The following is an 18,311-nucleotide window of genomic DNA, read 5'->3' as shown; positions in this document are numbered from 1 at the left end:
TGGGCTTAGCAGAGGAAAGGTCCCTTATTCACACTCGTGGGTCATTGCTCTCTATCAGAGCCATAAAGGAAACCGAGGAGCTGCTGAGCAGGCAACAGAGAAGAAAGTAAACGAGAAGGGGAAAAGTCAAAGACAGCTGATTAGTGGCCCAGGGTGGATGAAAGCAAAAACTGAGCATCTTTGACATTTAGATCGCTCAACCAAAGTTGGCAAGGTCCGTCCAACCGTTAGAAGAAATTAAGCAAATGAAAGTGAAACATTAAGTTGTAGTGAAATTCTAGAGGAAACAAAAAGCAAGTAGTACACATGGTACACATCCCCTTTTCCTCCGTCAGCCTGGAACTAGGGGTCAGGTCCAGCTTTAATGAGTTACCCAGGAGGGAGGTTGGTCATTTGCCCAACTGGAAAGACTAGAAGCTTCTCCAGAGACCCTCAGAGTCCCTCTCATCTAGCCCCAAGTCCTCCTCATATAAACACTGATAGGGGGATCCCAGTCCTAGTAAATCAGTTTTTGTGAGCGGAATCCACATCCTTAGCTTTTAAGGCTTTCCAGGAGATTCTAAAGTACTGCTGGGGCTGAGCTGCGGCTCTGGGTGCTGATGAACAGAAACTCTACAAGGGCCGGAATTCTTGAATGTTTACTGTCTGCTGTATCCCCCAGCATCTAGCACAGAGTCTGGCTCATAGTAGAAATGGAATATAGATTTACTAAATGAAAGGACAATGGGGAAACAAGGCATTTCTGTAACAGATAAAAGGCTGTACATAATTAGGCCATTCATGGCATCTGTGGAGGAGGTCACCTCCCAGAGTCTTGCTGCCTGTCATTTTTGTCCCTCATTGTTCTGGCAGGAGTAGACACACAGCACATTCCCAGTTCTTCCTGGGTGTAAAGGGGAAGTTATATCTGCAGAACTAGCAAATCTCTACAGAGAGTGGCCTCAGAGAGGCAGAATGATTCCCTTTCCATGGGCAGGGCTTCCTGAAGGCCTCCTCTGTGTCCTGGAGGAAAATCCTTTGCCCTGTCTCCATCCTTCTCTGGCACTGGTCAACACCGACTTGGAGAGGTTGAACATCAAGAAATGAAGTCATCAAAAGGGTGGGCTTAGGGTGAAAGGACCAAACGAAACACATGCCAAGCTGGAGACTCAATCGGAGCCTGAATGACTTGGGATCACTCAGGTGAATATTAACTGAGCACCCACCATGAGACCAGATTTGCTCTGGAGGTTGACGAGACAAAGGGAAGTAAGATTGGGAACTTCTAAGAAGTGGGCCAGTGGCAGGGTTGCAAAATCATCCAATGTCACGGCTGGCCCTAGAGCTAACACTAAGCTAAATGCTAGTCCAGCCCCCACCTCCACCCATCTCTTTCCTCTCTTCCAAGCATCAGAAGTCCTTTATCCAAAAAGAATCTGCTCTTAATGGAAGCCCAAATGTAATTCGACCAAAGCTCAGCTACTCTGTATTGAAGGAAAGTCTTGTTCTCTCACCTGTCCTTTACCTGTCTCTCCATGATCCCCCCTCAAAAATGCTTTCCTTGAGTCTTTGGAGGCTGAGAACCCAGGCTGCCTGCCTTTGCTCTGAATGACCTATTCTTTCTAGATTTGGGTGGTTTAGTTGACACTAAATCAACAATGCTATCACCCAAGGAGCTGATCTAATTTTCCCCCTCTGGCTTCCTGGGATAGATGGTGTGACAACATGGCTTTCAAAGGAAAGGAGGCTCAAGCCATCAGTTTTTACTATTTGCACGAAGCCAGCTGTGGGTTGTTGTCTTTCTCCACCAGTGGCTGAGGAACAGTCACGGGTCCCTTCTGGTGGCCTTCTCTTCTTCCTTGCTCCTTGTGAAAATGAAGGATGTCCTTCTTTCAGAGTCAGAAGCCCTGCCCCTTGAGATGCTGAATGAGAGATGTCTCATGAAAGAAAGCTGACGAGGAACCCTGGGTGTGGACTGGGGTCTGAGTTATTTTGATGGAGCCCTCAGTATCTCATCAGGACATAGGCTGAGGGGTCTGAAATTAGCTGCCTTTCTTCTGTACCACTCACTGTTGAGGGCTGGTAAAACAAGGTATTTGGTTGGAGCTATAGCCAGTCTGCGACCTCAGACCCTACTCTGTACTCTAGCAAGAGCCCTTTGGCCAAATGCTGAGAGACTGATGGAGCAGTGCACCGTTAACCCACGTAAGACAGTGCCGTGTGTCTGCATAAAACCTTGAGCTAAGGGAGATGTTGGGATTTCATTGAGTGTGTCCCCCTGTTTCTAGCAAGCAACATGGCATAGGAAAAGAAAATATGTGGGAATAAGACAGGCCTTGATTCAAATCTTGACAGTGCTCCTGATGAACTTAACAACTTTTTTCTTTTTCCTTTTTTTGTTTTTGAGACAGAGTCTTGCTCTGTCACCCAGGCTGCAGTGCAGTGGTGTGATCTCGGTTCACTGCAACTTCCACCTCCCAGGCTCAAGCAGTTCTCCAGTCTCAGCCTTCTGAGTGACTAAACTACAGGCACAAGTCATCAACGCCCAGCTAATTTGTGTATTTTTTGTAGAGATGGGGTTTCACCATGTTGCCCAGGGTGGTCTCGAACTCCTGAGGTCAAACAGCCACCCATCAGCCTCAACCTCCCAGAGTGCTGGGATTACAGGCATGAGCCAGTGCACCCAGCAAACTTAACAACTTTTGGCAAGTACTTTCATATCCCCTACACTCATTTTTCACATCTATAAAATGTGGATGACATTATTTACGTGGCAGATTTGTTGTAAGCAGTAGATTTTAGAAGTTTAGCTGTTTGAAATCCTGTGAAATTATTATTTCTGTATTAGGCTGTGAAGTCTTTGAAAGGACAGATTGTGTTTTCTTTATCTTTGTATACTTAACCTCTAATATAGTAAATAGCTGGCACATAACAGCTGCTTAAATGTAACTTTTCAGAGAAGTCTGCCCCCATACTTCATTAAAATAGGTATCCCCTTGTTATTCATTATATTATTTTTCTTTATAGTCCCTGAAATGATATATATTACTTGTATATTGTCTACTTTTTCACTAGACTGCAATTTACATGAGATTAGGGACCTTGTCTATCTGGGTGGCCAGAGTCTAGAGCAATGCCTGCTATAGAGCAGGTGCTCAAAATGCATTTGTTGAATGGACACATAAATGAATGCCAGTTACTTAATTACTCCTAGTAGTGGCAGTGGTTTACAGGGTATCATAATATACACGGACACAACTCAGTCATCTTTGCAAAGCTCATCAGAAAGGATGACAATGATCAGAAGCCTTTCAAGTTTCCTGCTCACAGAATTCTGCCTGGGAATCTTTATTAAGGACGGCCGATTTCACCAGGCCTCCACCAGGAGGCCCTTCATGCCAAACTGAGCAGAGTGAATGAGTTTTATGACGTGGACAAGGGCTGCCTCAGAGCCTGAACTGGGGCCATCTGGGGAAAGTGGGATGGGGCCACACCCTCTCCCTGGGCTCTGCACCACTGAAAGGCTCCAGACGGCTCGGGCTCTGGGCCAAGCTGCTTGGTTCCAGTGGGAAAGCTGACCTTGGCCAGGAAGAACCAGGAAGAGGCACAAATGACTCATTGTCCCACATCCTCCAAGGTAAAAACCCAGCAGTGTGTGTGGCCTTTAGGACTGGATGTTATTGCAGCCTTGGCTCCTTCCTCAGCCAAAATAAAAGCACTCGGCCAGTAACATATGCACAGCCTAGGATACAATCAACAGCTCTCTTGCATTGTTCTATTCGACACACTTCCCTGCACTTAAAGTTTTAAAATATCGTACACATAACATTATGATTTGGGTTCTAAATTGAAAGCATGATTTCTTTTTAAAGACTTACGGCAGCCTTCATTTCCAGTCAAGGCATGTGATATTTTAGGGTCCTGTGGAAGAAATGCGATATGCTTTCAGATCACGTGTGAAGCAAGTCTCACTGGAAAGTGCTTAGTTTATTCAGAAGTTTGGAATCTAAGGCACTGATTTGTAAGATGTGCTGCTGCCTCCAGATTTCCACTAGAGGGCAGTCTTGGAAAATGTTTATAGATCTATATTTTATTGCTATGTCTAGGAAATGTGGCTGTTTTTAAAAGAAACAAACAAACAAAAAAGCCCATGTAAAATTTAGGGCAAGCTCTCTGGCTCCACTTGGAACGATTCCTCATCCTTCCAGAAGGAAGCCAGGGAGCATGAAGGCAGCTGCTTCCCTCGTCTCCATCCCTTTGTCCACATGGGATGCAGCTGGCTGCCCAAGCTGTGAAGCTGGCCTCGGCACCCAGATCCCCTCCTCCCCACACTTGCCGCGGGCCAGCCCTAGTGGGCAAGGAGAGGCCGCACGTTGGAAGGGGCTGCAGGGTCCTGATTTGGGGGCCCCTGTTTTAAATTTGGCCTTGGCTGAGATCCACTCCGTGGAGTCCCATCTTCTGCCCTTCCCTTACAAGCTACCAGTGGCCGGAAATCCTCAGAAAAGAGCCAGGAAGGGTCAGAGCGGTGGCTGGGGAGTACACAATTAAAAATAGGCCTTCCAGGCAGGCAGCCATGGAGATCTCACTCGATATGTAAATAAGTGTAAATAAGACAGGCCAAGTCTTGGCGCTGGAAGGACACTGCACATTTTGTGCAGCCAGGGTTGTCTGGGGCAGTGGTAAACAGTCCCCCACCCTCTTTCTTTTCACGCAGCCAATATATAATTTTTTTTCCACCCAAGAAGAAAATCGCTTTACTGAGCTCCCATTGGTGGTGGTGGGAAGGAGAGATCATTCCTACAACTTGAATTTCTTACTTGATTAATCGAAGAATGTCAACAGAGAAATTAGAACTGCTTTGTAGCCACGACAACCTTATTTCTGAAGCATATTTGATACACAGCTCTCTACTTTCCCATCTCTGACATTTGTGTCACCCTTTAGAGTTGATATCACTGAGTCATGCAAGTGACCTCATTTCATCCTGGAAACAGCCCTGTGGAGGTGTCATCAGCAGCAGCTCCATTGGAGAGAAGGCCAACGCGCCCAGAGAGGAGGAGGGATTTCAACAGGGTCCCACAGCAGTGGCGGGGCTGGGGCTGGAATCAGTTCACCTCTCCCACGTCATGATTTACTGAGCATCTGCTGTGCACGGGGCTGAGGGCTTGGGGTGAACAGGATGCTGCCTCTTGCCTTTCCCCGGAAACAGGCTCTGGAAATGTCAAGGCAAGCCCTTTGACTTCCCTTGGAACTACTTGTTCTTCTAGAAGCTCAACTAGAGGAGGAAGCTACAGAGCATGAAGGCAGCTGCCACCTCTTGGCCGCGTGGGGGTCTCGGGGTTGGGGGGAGAGGGTGGGGCCGCTCCGTGCTGTGCTGGGCCAGCAGGGGGCGCCTTCCCCAGGAGTAGCGCGGCCTTCCGGAAGGCCAGGGCGGTCTCTGGCGCCCAGACCTCACCCGCCTCTCTGCCCTGCCACTCTTGGGGGACATCCCCTCTGTGCACGCCCACGTGTGAGCAGAGAACAACTCTCAGAAGGCTTCTGTGTGTTCAGGAAATGTGCGCGGGTGGCTTGTTCCCTTTTGCTCTGTCTGGGGAGAGCCTGGAGGCTGCATCTGAAAGCAGACCGAGGGCTCTTTGGGGGAAGCCAGGTGGGCCGGGGGGGGAGCCCCGAAGAGCTCCTCTGTGGCCTCAAGGCTAAGGTAGCAGAGAACGTGGGACAGGCAAACAGCAGGGGGCAGGGGCACAAGATATGCCCTGCAGACCCTCTCTCTTGACTCCGTTCTGGGTTTTTCTCAACGAGCGTGGCGCGGCTCCTGTCGGACCTGCGGACGGAAGTAGCGCCATATGCTGGACCAGTGGCTGCGCATGCGCTTGCGGAGCCTCGCCCGTGACAGTGCGCTGGGAACCTGTACCCAAAACGTCTGGTGGATGCGAACAGCAGCAGATACAATAGGCGTTGTCTCTCTTTAATAACACCAGTGTGTCGGCCAGAGGATGGGAACAGAAAAGATGCATCCGGGGAGTTTGGGAGTTTCTTTTGCCAGATTGCCTTAGAACATTCTGAGGAGGGCAGTAAGAAAGCTGGGGAGAGGAGACAGGTGGGAGCAGAGGCCCTGGCCCTGCTGCCAGTGCTCCTTGGAGCGCTTCTGTGTGGCCCCTGTGCTCTGGTTTCTTCTCCCAAGTTCATCCAAACAGGGTGTGAGATGGAGCTCAGGTCAGGACACCACTCGCTCCCATCCTAACCAGCGCAGCATAGCAGGTAGAGAGAGGAGAAAATGGGTGTCCCTGAGACAGAAACATGACAGTGAGCTCCCTGGTTCTTCATTCTTAGGGATTATTTACAAGTTTCCGCCGCACACCTTGGTCAGGTTCCCACAAACCAGATTCCCGCAAGAGCTGTGGGAACCACCACCATACCCTCGGGTCCTGTCCACTATTCTGCCCACTGCACTCAGCAGAGGGAAAGATGCAGGCAGTCCCGTGCTGATCAAGAAAATCCCTGGACTGTAAACTCCCTGGGGCTGGACCCAAACTGATCGGTGGGCTTGTCTGTCTAGACCCAGAGATCCTTGGGAGGACTGAGAGTTTATAGAATGATCCAGGATGGGGCACTCTGCAGCAATTCCCCTGAGGAATTACACAGGACACCTCTGATGATGAAATCCTCCAAGGGCCAAGAATGAAATTGCAGAGTGCTGTCAGGTTTCATGGCCCCAGGGAAGAGGAGGGAGTTCGGAAGTGTGGAACTGAATAAAACCATGCTCTGGATTTGCTAGAACAACCTAGAGGTGGCTGAGTTCCTCCCACTAGGGGGGTATGGTAAGAAAAAATGCACTGTGTTTCGAAGATACTTTTCTGAGGATGTGGGAAGGCCTGTCTGTGCATAGGAAGGGAAGAAGGGTCTTTTTTAAACTTGCAATGCTTTCAGATTGGTGGCTTAGATGGTTCTAAGAGGGAAGAAGAGAGTCCCCTAATGTATCTCATTCAGAGAGTTTTTTGGTGAGGGTCACTCTGCCCTGCCCTGCCTAACCTGTTCAGTAGCCTGAGCCTTCTGTGTGGACATAGCCAGCAACACAGCCCAGGCCAGCCAAGCCTTGCCCAGCTGAGGTTTCTCTGGACTTTAAAGGAGTGAGCTCAGTCAAGGCATCACTGTGGAGTCTGAGATGAGCTGCATGGCAGGAAACTCCAGGACCAGGCAGGCAACTGTTGGCATGAACAGGCTGGCCCTCCCCACATGAGTGCTCTCAGGCAGAGCACTAGGGAATCAGCTGTCCAGAGCCAAGTGGTCCTTACCTTGCCGTGCACTGTGGCCCTTCTGGGAGGGAGGCTGTTGATTGAGGAATCAGATCCACGTATGAGTCCTCATTCCCTGGAGTCTGCAAGTCCAACTCTGTACCTCTGAGCATCTCTAGGAAGGACCGAGTTACTGTGGAGTACTGGGTGAAAGGACTGGAGAGGTGAGCTGGACTCTGTCCCGAAGGTTCCTCTGGGAATTAGTTTCCTTTATTATTACAGTGTTGAAACTTTTGAGGCACTTAAGTGATTGAACCCAATTTAGGGCCAAGGATAAACATGTTCTCTGTCGATATTTTTGTTGTGATTTTGGCTGACCTGATTTCAGTGCTGCAGAATGAGATTTTCTCAGTTGTTCCATTACCTCAAACTGCTTGTTAAACAATGTCTTCAGTGGGGGAAACCCCAACACTGGCTGATTAATAAAGTGCTCATGAAAGGGGTGAGACAAGGGAGCTGTCAGACCTACACACAAAGATGCCAAAATGCGGACTAGGCCCGACCTCAGAGAGCTGCCTGACACTGCATGACTTTTGTACGACTTCTGTGTCTCCACAGAGTCGAGATCTGCTTAGTGCCAAGTGTGATGTGGACACTTGCCTGCTGGTTGGAGACAGAAACTCATTTCCCATCTGTCAAGCAGCCTGACACAGAGTTGGTAATGATTTTCTGTCAGGCAAGGTCTGGCTAGATTTGAACCTGTGACCCAGAGGTAAAAGGGCCTGATGTAGGGCTCCTTTTACAATAACTGGCTGCCTGTGCCTCGTTATGCTTGGGCCAGGACTCTCCCTTACATCTGCCCATGCTTTCTCCTCATGCAGCTGAAGTTTGGTTAGATTGTGACTTGGCACTGGGGCTAAGTGATTGATGTCCCTGGGCAAGCAGGGATGCATTAGTCTCCTAGGGAATGGGAAATGAAATGTGGAAGAAGAATGGGAAGGTGGGGCAGTGGTGTGATTAGCGTGAGGCCAAAAGCCATGTGCTCCTGCGAAGCCAGGGCCTGACCCTCTCAGGACCTGTGCAGCCTGTTGGCCAGCCAGACGGCTCCCATGCAAAGGCCACCAGGAGTGTGGGTCTGTAGTAATACTGAGTCTAGATTCTCTGGGTCTCAACTATTGTGGTGTTGAAACTGTCATCATTATTCATACTGTTTTCTTGAAAAAAGAGTCCCTTTCAGGAGCATCCACAGATTGAGTGACATGATGACCCCTGCTCACTGAATGATAATTAAGAGTCACACGCCCATCTCCAAAAATAGTGCTTCACAGGTGGAAAATATCTGTCCTCCAGAATCGGAAAAGCAAATTGGAGGGCTGCAAGGGTTAACTCATTATTAAACGTTTATTGAAATTCCTCCTAGCAGACGAGTGTTCTATTGGGATTATAGACATAAACAAAATAAGGTTCCCACTGAAGAAATTAATCATTCAGAGGGGAAGAGACATGTTGACAAAGAAAACCTGGTACAACCTGATAAGTGATATCAACAGCAAATGAAGAAATTCAGTGGCCAATTGAAAATGAAAGCCTGTGTCTCATGGTGGTGGGAAACATGGAGGGAGACTGGGAACTAGCGCAGAGGTAAAGTGAAGGGAAGCGCAGGTGTTGGCCACGTCAGAGACCCAGCTGGAATCTCGGCTTTCGCACTAGCTGGAATCTAGGCTTTCCCATTAGCTGAAATCTAGGCTTTCCCATTAGCTGGAATCTAGGCTTTCCCACTAAGCAGCGGTGGGACTTGCAATCTATCTCATTGGCCCTCCACATTCTAACCTATAAAATGGGAATAATTATACAATGTCAAAAACTGTTGTAAGAATTAAATGGGTAAAGCATTTAGCAGAGTGCCTAGCACCTAGTAGGTGATTGATAACTGCCAGCAAAGGGCTTCATGAATTGGACAGGGGCAGCACTGCAGAAAAAAAGAATAGCTGAGAGAGGTATTTTTGAGACAGTGGTAGTGGGAAGCCAAAGAGGGTAAAGGTAAAAAGGGGTTTTACAGATGGAATCAATAGAATTTGGTGACTAACTGGATATAAAAAGTGGGATGTGAAGGTTGAGGGAGAGGAGAGCCATGTGGGTGCTAGGCCTACAGAGGAAGCTGGTGGAGAGGATGGAACATAGGGAAAGAAGGAGGTTACTGAATTTTCATTCAGGGCATGCGGGGTTACAGGTGCCTGAAGACACCCAAGTGGGAACGTCCAGAATACAATTAAAAATATGAGCTCAGGGCAACAGATTTGGGAGATCTTGCTGGTTTATAGAAAGTGGCTCATGTATGCAAATGACCCAGATGTTCCCACTGGGAGAACACAGGTATGGGAACAAAGATCTGAGACCTGATTTTTTGGAAATGGTAACACTAAAGGGGTTTAGTAGAAAAGGGGGCCTTCAAGGGTACGGCCAACCACTCTGGGTTATGGTGGCAACTGATGGAGTGGAAAGGTGACATTTCATCCTGGACACAATTAGAGCAGCAGGTGCAGCCCTCTGGGAGGGCCGTGACCACCAAGAAACCGCCCTAGCAGCAGCCCCAGAGTTAGAGTGCCTCTCTGACAGGTGTTAGGCAATTGCAATCAATGAGGGTAGCTCTGTCTGTTAGCGGCATTGCCAGATGGTTCTCAGCTGGATTCAGGGCATTTGGAGGAGTTGGGTAAAATCTCTACTTGGGGTTCTTTGGAGCAGGTAGAAAAAGGCAAGACTCAAGCAGCAACAGTGGGTCTGGAGGACCTTTCAATATGCACTTGCCCCCTCTGTGCTCTTGAGGAGGCCTGCTGGAAATCAGGGAAACCTGCTGCTGCAGCCGTCTTAAAATTCAGAATGCAATGTCTTTATTAACTAATGAAGTAGACACTCACACCCTGGTCACTTCCTGACTTGATGAGTAATATTTAATGGACACCATAATAGATCTTTTGCATAGATTAGAAGTCATGCAGAATAGAGCCTGCCATCTGCCAACGCATTCTGACTCCACACACCCAATATGTTTTGCCCATCCGTTGTTGAGTAGCAATCATAGCTGCCACTTATTGAGTTCTGGTCAGGCATAATAACAAGCTGTTTGCTGGGATTATCTCATTTGGCCCTAATAACAACCCCATGATGTTGCATAATTCTCATATTGGCTTCATGAGCAGAGAAGTGAACTCTGCAAGTGGCAGTTTGCTCCTTCTTCAGCATGCACAAGAATTCTTAGGTGTAGAGATAGATTAGCTGCTAAGAGGGAGGGGGACTGTCAGAACACACCACACATGAGACAGTAATAGCAACGGGGCCCAGAGTCGGAAGTCTTGGCAAACATTTATTTGTGGAAAAGAAACTACGTTCTAGCCACGTTGGCAAAACCAGCCCAGGAGACCACACTGACAGCAGAGCTCTCTGTGAGCACACAGAATCAGAGTCCAGAACTTCCAGCAATGAGCACAAGTCAACATGGTTGCAAAAATTTCAAGTTTGGAATAGCGGATAACAAGGAAATGATCCATTTCTAGGGTGGAGGGCAGGCTACATTTCCTTATCATGTTGTCTTTTACTACCCGTGAACTCTGAGACCTGGTATATATGTCAGAAACCCTAGGTCCTTTCCTTCCAACTGTCTGGAGTTTCTGAGTTGTAGGGCTTTTGACTCACTCCACGTGCAGAGAGAACATCCTGCATTAAAACTTTCATTGCAGAGCTCAAGGAATTCAGAATCATCTTGACCTTGCAGAATTTTAGCACCTGAGAAGACAAGATCTCCCAAGAACTGAGGTTTTGGTCTGTCATGGAGTCTACTTGGTGGTTAGACATGTGGGCTCTTGGAGTTAGGAAGATTGGAGTTTGAATCCCAACTCCACTGAGACTTGTAAGGCTTGCATTCACTGCTTACCTTCTGGCCTCAGTTTCCTTACCTGTTCAATGCAGATAATAATAGTACATATCCTACTAGGGTTGTTGAAAGAATGAGAAATTTGATTAACAAGTTTAGTACTGGCCTGTCATGCAGAGGTATGCTGGGGTCGGCTGTACGAGCTTGTGAAAGCCGATGGTGCACATCTCTTCCTAACTCTGCCGTCGGCAGCAATGCACTGGTAGCTTGAAACCAGCCCCGGCAGGAGCGTTTATACTCCAGCAATTGGCAAGTGCTGCAAATTGCAGCAACTACTATGAACAGCCGCAACTATCGTCACAACCCCCCATTCCATCTAAATACGTGTTAACTTATATTTGGATGTAATGGTTTGAGAATGAATTCCGTGTTCCGTGGGAAGTATTCTCTCTCCCAGATTTCCAGGAGCTTCCATTCTTCTGAACATGTCATGCACCAAGTTCCTGCCTATGACTTGATGTCTTTATTACTGGAATGCTTGCTTCCTTCCACCACATCCCCTCTTGGTGGATGCTGAACATTTTACTTAATTTTCTCCCAAATAAACAAAAAGCTCTAATGTAAAGCAGATTTTTACTAAAGTTTTTTTTTTTTTTTTGAGTGGAGAGGCAAGGAATACAGGTGTTTTAGCACTGCAAAAAGTGCAAATAACTAAGAGTGATGGTGCTGATAGCAACCACCGCCACCACCACCACTCACACAGGTCACTAAGTATGTGCCAGGCCCGCTCCTAAACGCTCTGCATGTATGGACGTATGTAGTTGCTGTCTTCAGTAGGCCCTTGCCATTCCTGCCATCAGACATTTCTGTGTCTTTCTGCCTTGGTCTTTAGCTATACTGCTGAGCCTTCTACTTCTCTTCTCTCTATTCCTGGACATCTCAGCCCTTCGTCCCATGGTATCTAATCCCGTCAAATTCCCCTCACCTCACTTTGTAGAACAACCTGATTCTTGTCTTGCCTTCACCCACCTGGGTTGTGCTTAAGGCTTCCTCTTTCCTTCTCATGCTGAGAGAGATGTTTTTCTTGACAAATGTCCCATGGCCTAGACATGACTTATGCTGTTCCCTCAAGAAGAAGGAGAGGTCACACCGGTTTGTGTTACACGCTTATTATAACCCCTCCAAAATGTGATGAAAATAAAATGTAAAATTACACACCTCCTCTGCATTCCTACTTCCTTGAAGTAACCGCTGTGAAGTACAGTCTAATTATGGTTAAAATGTTCCTACTTAATAATTTTGCGGCTTTGGGCAAGCCACTTTGTCTCTGAGTCAGTCTTCTCATCTGTAAAACAGGGAAATACTCCCCACATCATAGGGGTGGTGGGGGGTCACATGAGATGCTCTTCAGTGCTTGCAAAATGCCAGGGATAAAGGAAGAGCATAATACATGTTATTATAATTATCCTTCCAAATGTTTTGTAAGCATGTAGTGTCCCTACACATATGTAATGTTTAATTTAATGAAAATATCGCATCTGTAAAAACAGGATTCAAAGACGCATCTTTTTTTCTTGAAATTTACTTTTTCCTCCCCCTCAACAGTATACTGCTATTCCAAGGTAGTTTACCCTTATTCCTTTAAATGAGTCCAAATGTTCTATAATAAGAATGTGCCATTGATAATTTAAACACTTCCCTGATTTGGGGAATTTGGGTGGTCTTTTCGTCTTACCAATACTCTGAACACATTCTTGTCAATGGACTCTTCTGCACTTATTTCTGTAGGGTAGACTCCCAGGAATGCAAGAGTTGGGTTGAAGGGCACATATATTTAAGCTTTTTATAGTAGCGTTAAATAGCCCACCACAAATTCCCCCTCATTTACACTCCCACTACAGGGCAGAAGTGCCCTCTCCCACGCTCTGTCAGTATTTGATTATGAAACTTTAAACTTTTTGTTAATCTTTTTCATAGGTAAAAAATAGTATCTCATTTAAATGTATATTTCTCTGATCCATGGTAAGTTTGAATATTCTAAAATGTCTGTTATCCATTTTTATTTTGTCTTCTATGAATTACCCCTTTATATCATTTGCTTGTTTTTCTACTGTACATAAAAGTTAAATATTCCCTTCTCTCTCCGCAACATTTAGGGTACAGCTTGTCTAGGACATACCTGAATCCTCATATTGCCTCATTCAAAGTTCAGAAATGTGAGCTTGCCTAAACGAAAAGAAAGTAGAAGTGATGATGCTTCTGTCAGGTTATATAACCATCTCGAGGAAGATGGCTTTCTAAAGCCATCTTTAGAAAAGCCATCTTTAAGCTTTCTAAAGCAATGGCTTTCCCATGGCCATTGCAAGTAGGTCTTAGGGCACATTTAAGGAGTTAGAGAATGAACAGACCTAGCTACATTTCTGTGAATTTAGGAGTTGGGGAGAGAAGAGAAAAGAAGGGAGGTGGGTGGGGGGAGCAGGTAACAGGGCAGACAGAGCCTCTGGGGAGGAGGGGGATCCGTGAGAAATTCCAGGTGGCAAGTGGCTGGGAGATGGGCAGAAACAGGATGTCCAGTAGTAATTTAACTTTGTACATCCCCAGGCCGGGCACAGTGGCTCATGCCTGTAATCCTAGCATTTTGGGAGCCCAAGACAGGCAGATTGCCTGAGCAGGAGTTCAAGACCAGCCTGTGCAACATGACAAAACCCCATCTCTACTAAAAATACAAAAGTCAGCCAGGCGTGGTGGCAGGTGCCTGTAGTCCCAGCTGCTCAGGAGGCTGAGGCAGGAGATGGCTTGAACCTGGGAGGCAGAGGTTGCAGTGAGCCGAGATCGTGCCATTGCACTCCAGCTTGGGCAACAAGAGTGACACTCTGTCTCAAAAAAAAAAAAAAAAAAGTTTGTGCATCCCCAGACATTCAGTGTGTTGAGACTTCTGTAGCGATCAAGTAACTGGAGCTGAATTCCATGTCTGGGTTGATGGCGTGCACAGCAGAGAAAAGCCATGGAGTTTGAGATGCTGGAGAGTTCAGAAGTGGGTGGAGATCGAGGAGAGCCCACTTCGGGTCATTTGGATGAGGACCCTATGATTCAGCATGTCCCTGTGATTACAATGCGTTTGTTTGCACTTGTGTCAACAACCACACTGCACCCTAATAGAGTGACAGCATTCAGTGTTTAATAAAGAGTTTCTCATAATCAGGTTTGAAGAGAAGTTTTCCAGAGCCTACAAAAGTTTTTCCCCCTTTAAATGGGGTTTGCATTTTATTCACATTTGAGAAAAACTGTCCTAAAGTGCAACTAAGATTTGTTAAAGAAAATCTTGTAAGACCTTTCTTATATTGTCTGTATACAAATCGATGATGATGATAATTTTAATCTAGTTTTTAAAGTACATCAGAATTTCTATAAGGAAATCTTTTATTTTTTATATACATAAAGCTTTCATCAAATCAGATAGATTTAACTTGATTTAGCTTAAACTACTGAGGGTCTATTGTTCTGTCAAGGCATGCAAGATAAAAGTTGCTTGCATATCACACCTGCAGTCTTGCCTTGGAGAGTTAATATTTACACAGCTATGCTTCACAGTTTTATTCACAATGGAAATTGCAGTAAAAGAGTCAGTTTTCCTTATAAATTAATAATGATCCAATATAGAGAAGAGTGCTTCTAATTGTGAAGGTTCGTGTCCTACCTATTAAGATCACAATCGGAAAAGTCAATACACATTTTTTGGCTACTACTTTGAGCCAGGCATTGTGCGAGGCACATTAGGAAAATAGAAATATTTACTGCACTGGAGGAGACAGCAATATAAACTAATGATTAGACTATGCAGAGGTTTCAGAAGACTTGAGGGACAGGTTGTAAGGACATGTCAAAGGAAACAAGTCTGGCACTGGCTTGGGAAGTCTTCATGGAGGAGGTGACATTTTCATGAGGCTTCCAGGGGAAGAGGATTTCTAAGCCAGAAGACAGCAAAGACAGGAACATAAAGCTGTGAAATTCTATACAAGGCAACTTGCTCATCAAAGAAACACTGAGGTTGGGAATGGCATTATAAGGTTTATCATTCCTAGCCTCAAAGCTAAAATTCAGATCACCTGCATTTTGTCCCTTCTGCTGCAGATGTTTTCCTTGTGGTCCTAAACCTTGATGCAGAGAAAATATCTTTCTCATAAAAAAGCAAGGGCTACCTCTAGATTTGAACACCACGGTGTGGTAGAGGTACTCACAGAACTACCTGGGAGACTACGAAGTTTACGTCGGTGTAACCACAAATGATGTAACGGTGCTGAAATGAAACAAGAGAAATCTAAAGACACTTGGAAGACATTACAAGGCCATCTGAAATCAGGTTAAAAATAAGCCACAGCTTCTCTTGTGATTTCTCAAACATTTCTTTGTTTAATCATATATTTATTTTCATCTCCCAGTCATCATAAATAATCCACTTTATTACTTAACCAATCCATTTGAAAAAATTTGGTGTTTAGCATAAACAAACATTGAACATTAGCTAGAGGTGTGTTAATTTTTAACAAAATAGGGAAGAATTTTTTAAAACACACAAAAATTTTAAAACTAAGAAAAAACACATGAAAATATCCACACTATCACCCATTAAAAAAATCAAATTTCATAACAACCATTAAAACAATCCAGGTGGAAAAATGAGTAAACATAAATATAATCTAATGTATTTCTTTCATAAATACATTTAGACAAAACAAATGCATAAAACAGATAGCTTGACAGTGTATAAACATAACAAAATATTTTAAGCTCTGAATAATCCCAATAAGCATGAATTAAAAATAAATTTTGATTTTATATTTTGTTCCTTATGAAAAAATATGCCAAAGAATTTGTGTAAAAAAAGAAATAGGCAGAAACATATCACTAAAGCCACCGAAGTTCACTATGTAAAGATGATTTGAAAACAAAACACATTTTTTAAAGCAAAACATAAAATGTTATCATAGCATTTTCTGTTGAATTTTTATCCCATAATCACACCTACTATAGGTGTTAGACAATAGAGGTAGATAAGTTGGGGGAGGGATCAGTATTCTAATGTTAGGGAGAAAGATTTTTATGATAGGGAAGATAGATGACAGACAGACAGACAGATAGACAGACATTTCCATTTACTCCAAAATTCAAAGAAGCTTTTAGAGGCAAACATAAAAGCCTTCCTGTGCTCCATAGGTAAGCATAGATGATACCAAGCAAAATCACTATAGTTTAAGACACAAGTAAAATTCTTTAGAACAGTGTATACTACAGCCCAGTTAGCATAGACTTTTGCAGGGTCTGGCATTAGCCTTACAATCTACACTGAGAATAACTCTCGTGAAATATATTCAACGACATTGACAAAAGATGAGACCTGGTAGTAACAATGATATAAATTTACACTGCAGATACACTTGGTAAGTTTCTAAGGAATGACTTTTTGTTGTGGACTCAACAACAAAACAACAAAAACAGCTGCTGAGGACATAGCACGGCCTCAGTGAGACCCAGGATGCCAATATCGTCTGTCAAATCAGAGAGGACGTGTAAGAGGATGTGACAGGACGGCTCGCAGGCAACACAGAGAAGTGTTCCCGCAGTTCCACACGCGGCTTCATTCTCTATTTGGGTCCAGTTACAGTTCCTGCAGCTGTAGCAGAAGCAAATATTGGATACTCATTTGAAAGCTGATGCCCAACCGAGAACTAGTTTTACTTGCTATTTTGGTTATTAAATGGTTTTGCATGTTCTTTTTATCTGGCAAGACAGGACGTGTATATGTAACATTTGTTTGCATCCATGACCTTTATATTTTCAGTTATTCATAAGAGCAATATGATTTAACTTTTAAAACAAATTGCCAACATTTGTCAGATCTGCCCAGGAAATTTTCATTAATAAATTGTCTCAAATGCCATAAGCGTGCTTAATTCCATGATGTAACAGGCTGCTTCTGGCTAACAGAGGCAATCTGGTAGGTGCTCAGCACATCTGTGTAACAGGAAAAGGATTTGGTCTGGGTTGTGGAATGTGAATAGAATCCACCATTAATTGTTGCTGCTTTCAAACTGATTGTAACATTTTTGCGCCTCATATTTGACTGTTATGAGTGTGTAAGTGTGAGAAAAAATTATCAAATAAAGAGGAAGAACATATTAAGATATATTTTAAAGACCCTGAAAATCAAGTCACAGTTTAACTCAAAATTTTACATAATTTCACTCATAACTCAAACATTAAGGCCCTTTCTTTGAAGCAGCTTATAATAAATTTAAGACATATAACACCACAATCTCTCATAATGGGAGTGAGGAATTTCTGTGTGGAAACTATTTGAAGGAATGTCTTTAAAAATGATGTCAAGGAATGCATATATCTTATGCTTTTCAGCATCTATTCGATCTATGACCCCCGCTGAGTTGATAAGGAAGAGGCATGTCACAGTCGTAGAAAAAAAGGATCACACAGTAAATCAAAGTATGCGTGAATAAGACTTTGGAAATTTTCACTGTCATCAGAAGGGCATTTTCCCGATGGTGTGACCTCATTTCAAACATTACAGTAACTGTTATAGGGTTGTATTGCACAAAAGGTGCTGCAGGGAGAGCATGTTTGCCTTTTGTCACTTACCATGACTGATTCCTGCATTAGGAAAAAAAAAATTAACCCCCAAATATTGTACCACCCCTGGCAGTAATCAACAAAGCATATTTTGGAAATAATGCTCTTGTCAAATCCATTTTAAGGCACTTAAACACGTATATCATATATTTATGTAAAAAAATAAAATATGCATTGAGAAAACATTTACAAGTACAAGTCTTCAGAATTGCTAGTATGTACAATCCTGTACATATATACATGGCTACAGAAAGTCCACCTTCTTTGTTATACTGTCGGCCTCGTCAGCTTCACTCCCTACAAGGAAGGAGAACATGTTCAGAGTTGGACAGTATCCATGAGCAAAGTGAAAGCATCAATTAACACCAGAAAATTTATGCTACTAGAAGGAAGAAGAGGCCCGCCCAGATGGCATTATATAACCAATAATCCAAACCTCTGGATACAAACACATTTCCCTGCCCACCTCTCTGTCCAGCAGACTTTGTCATTTCTCCCTCCTACACCTGGCCTGGTTCCCCTGTGCACTAGATGGTGGCCCAGGGTCTCAATCAGTACTGTGTGCAAAGCAGAGGAGCCACTCATGGATA

General features: G+C 44.6%; 1 protein-coding gene across 4 annotated transcripts in view; it reads right to left on the bottom strand.

Annotated features, from left to right (window-relative positions):
* Window positions 1-15,463: 15,463 nt before the first annotated feature.
* Window positions 15,464-18,311, bottom strand: part of SLC10A7 (solute carrier family 10 member 7) — a 265,111-nt gene continuing 262,263 nt past the window's right edge. For all 4 annotated transcript variants that reach the window (XM_032246445.1, XM_032246447.1, XM_032246446.1 and 1 more), the window contains one exon: window positions 15,464-18,018. Coding sequence is in view for 2 of the 4 variants with exons in the window: in XM_032246447.1 (XP_032102338.1) it covers window positions 17,989-18,018 (30 nt within the window). In the remaining 2 variants the exon portion in view is untranslated. The remainder of the gene's footprint in view (window positions 18,019-18,311) is intronic.

This window comes from Sapajus apella, unplaced genomic scaffold (assembly GCF_009761245.1).
Source record: "Sapajus apella isolate SASKATOON/1434 unplaced genomic scaffold, GSC_monkey_1.0 scaffold61, whole genome shotgun sequence".
Lineage (NCBI taxonomy): Eukaryota > Metazoa > Chordata > Mammalia > Primates > Cebidae > Sapajus > Sapajus apella.
The sequence above is the reverse complement of the archived record's forward strand: the minus strand, read 5'-3'. Positions and strand labels throughout refer to the sequence as shown.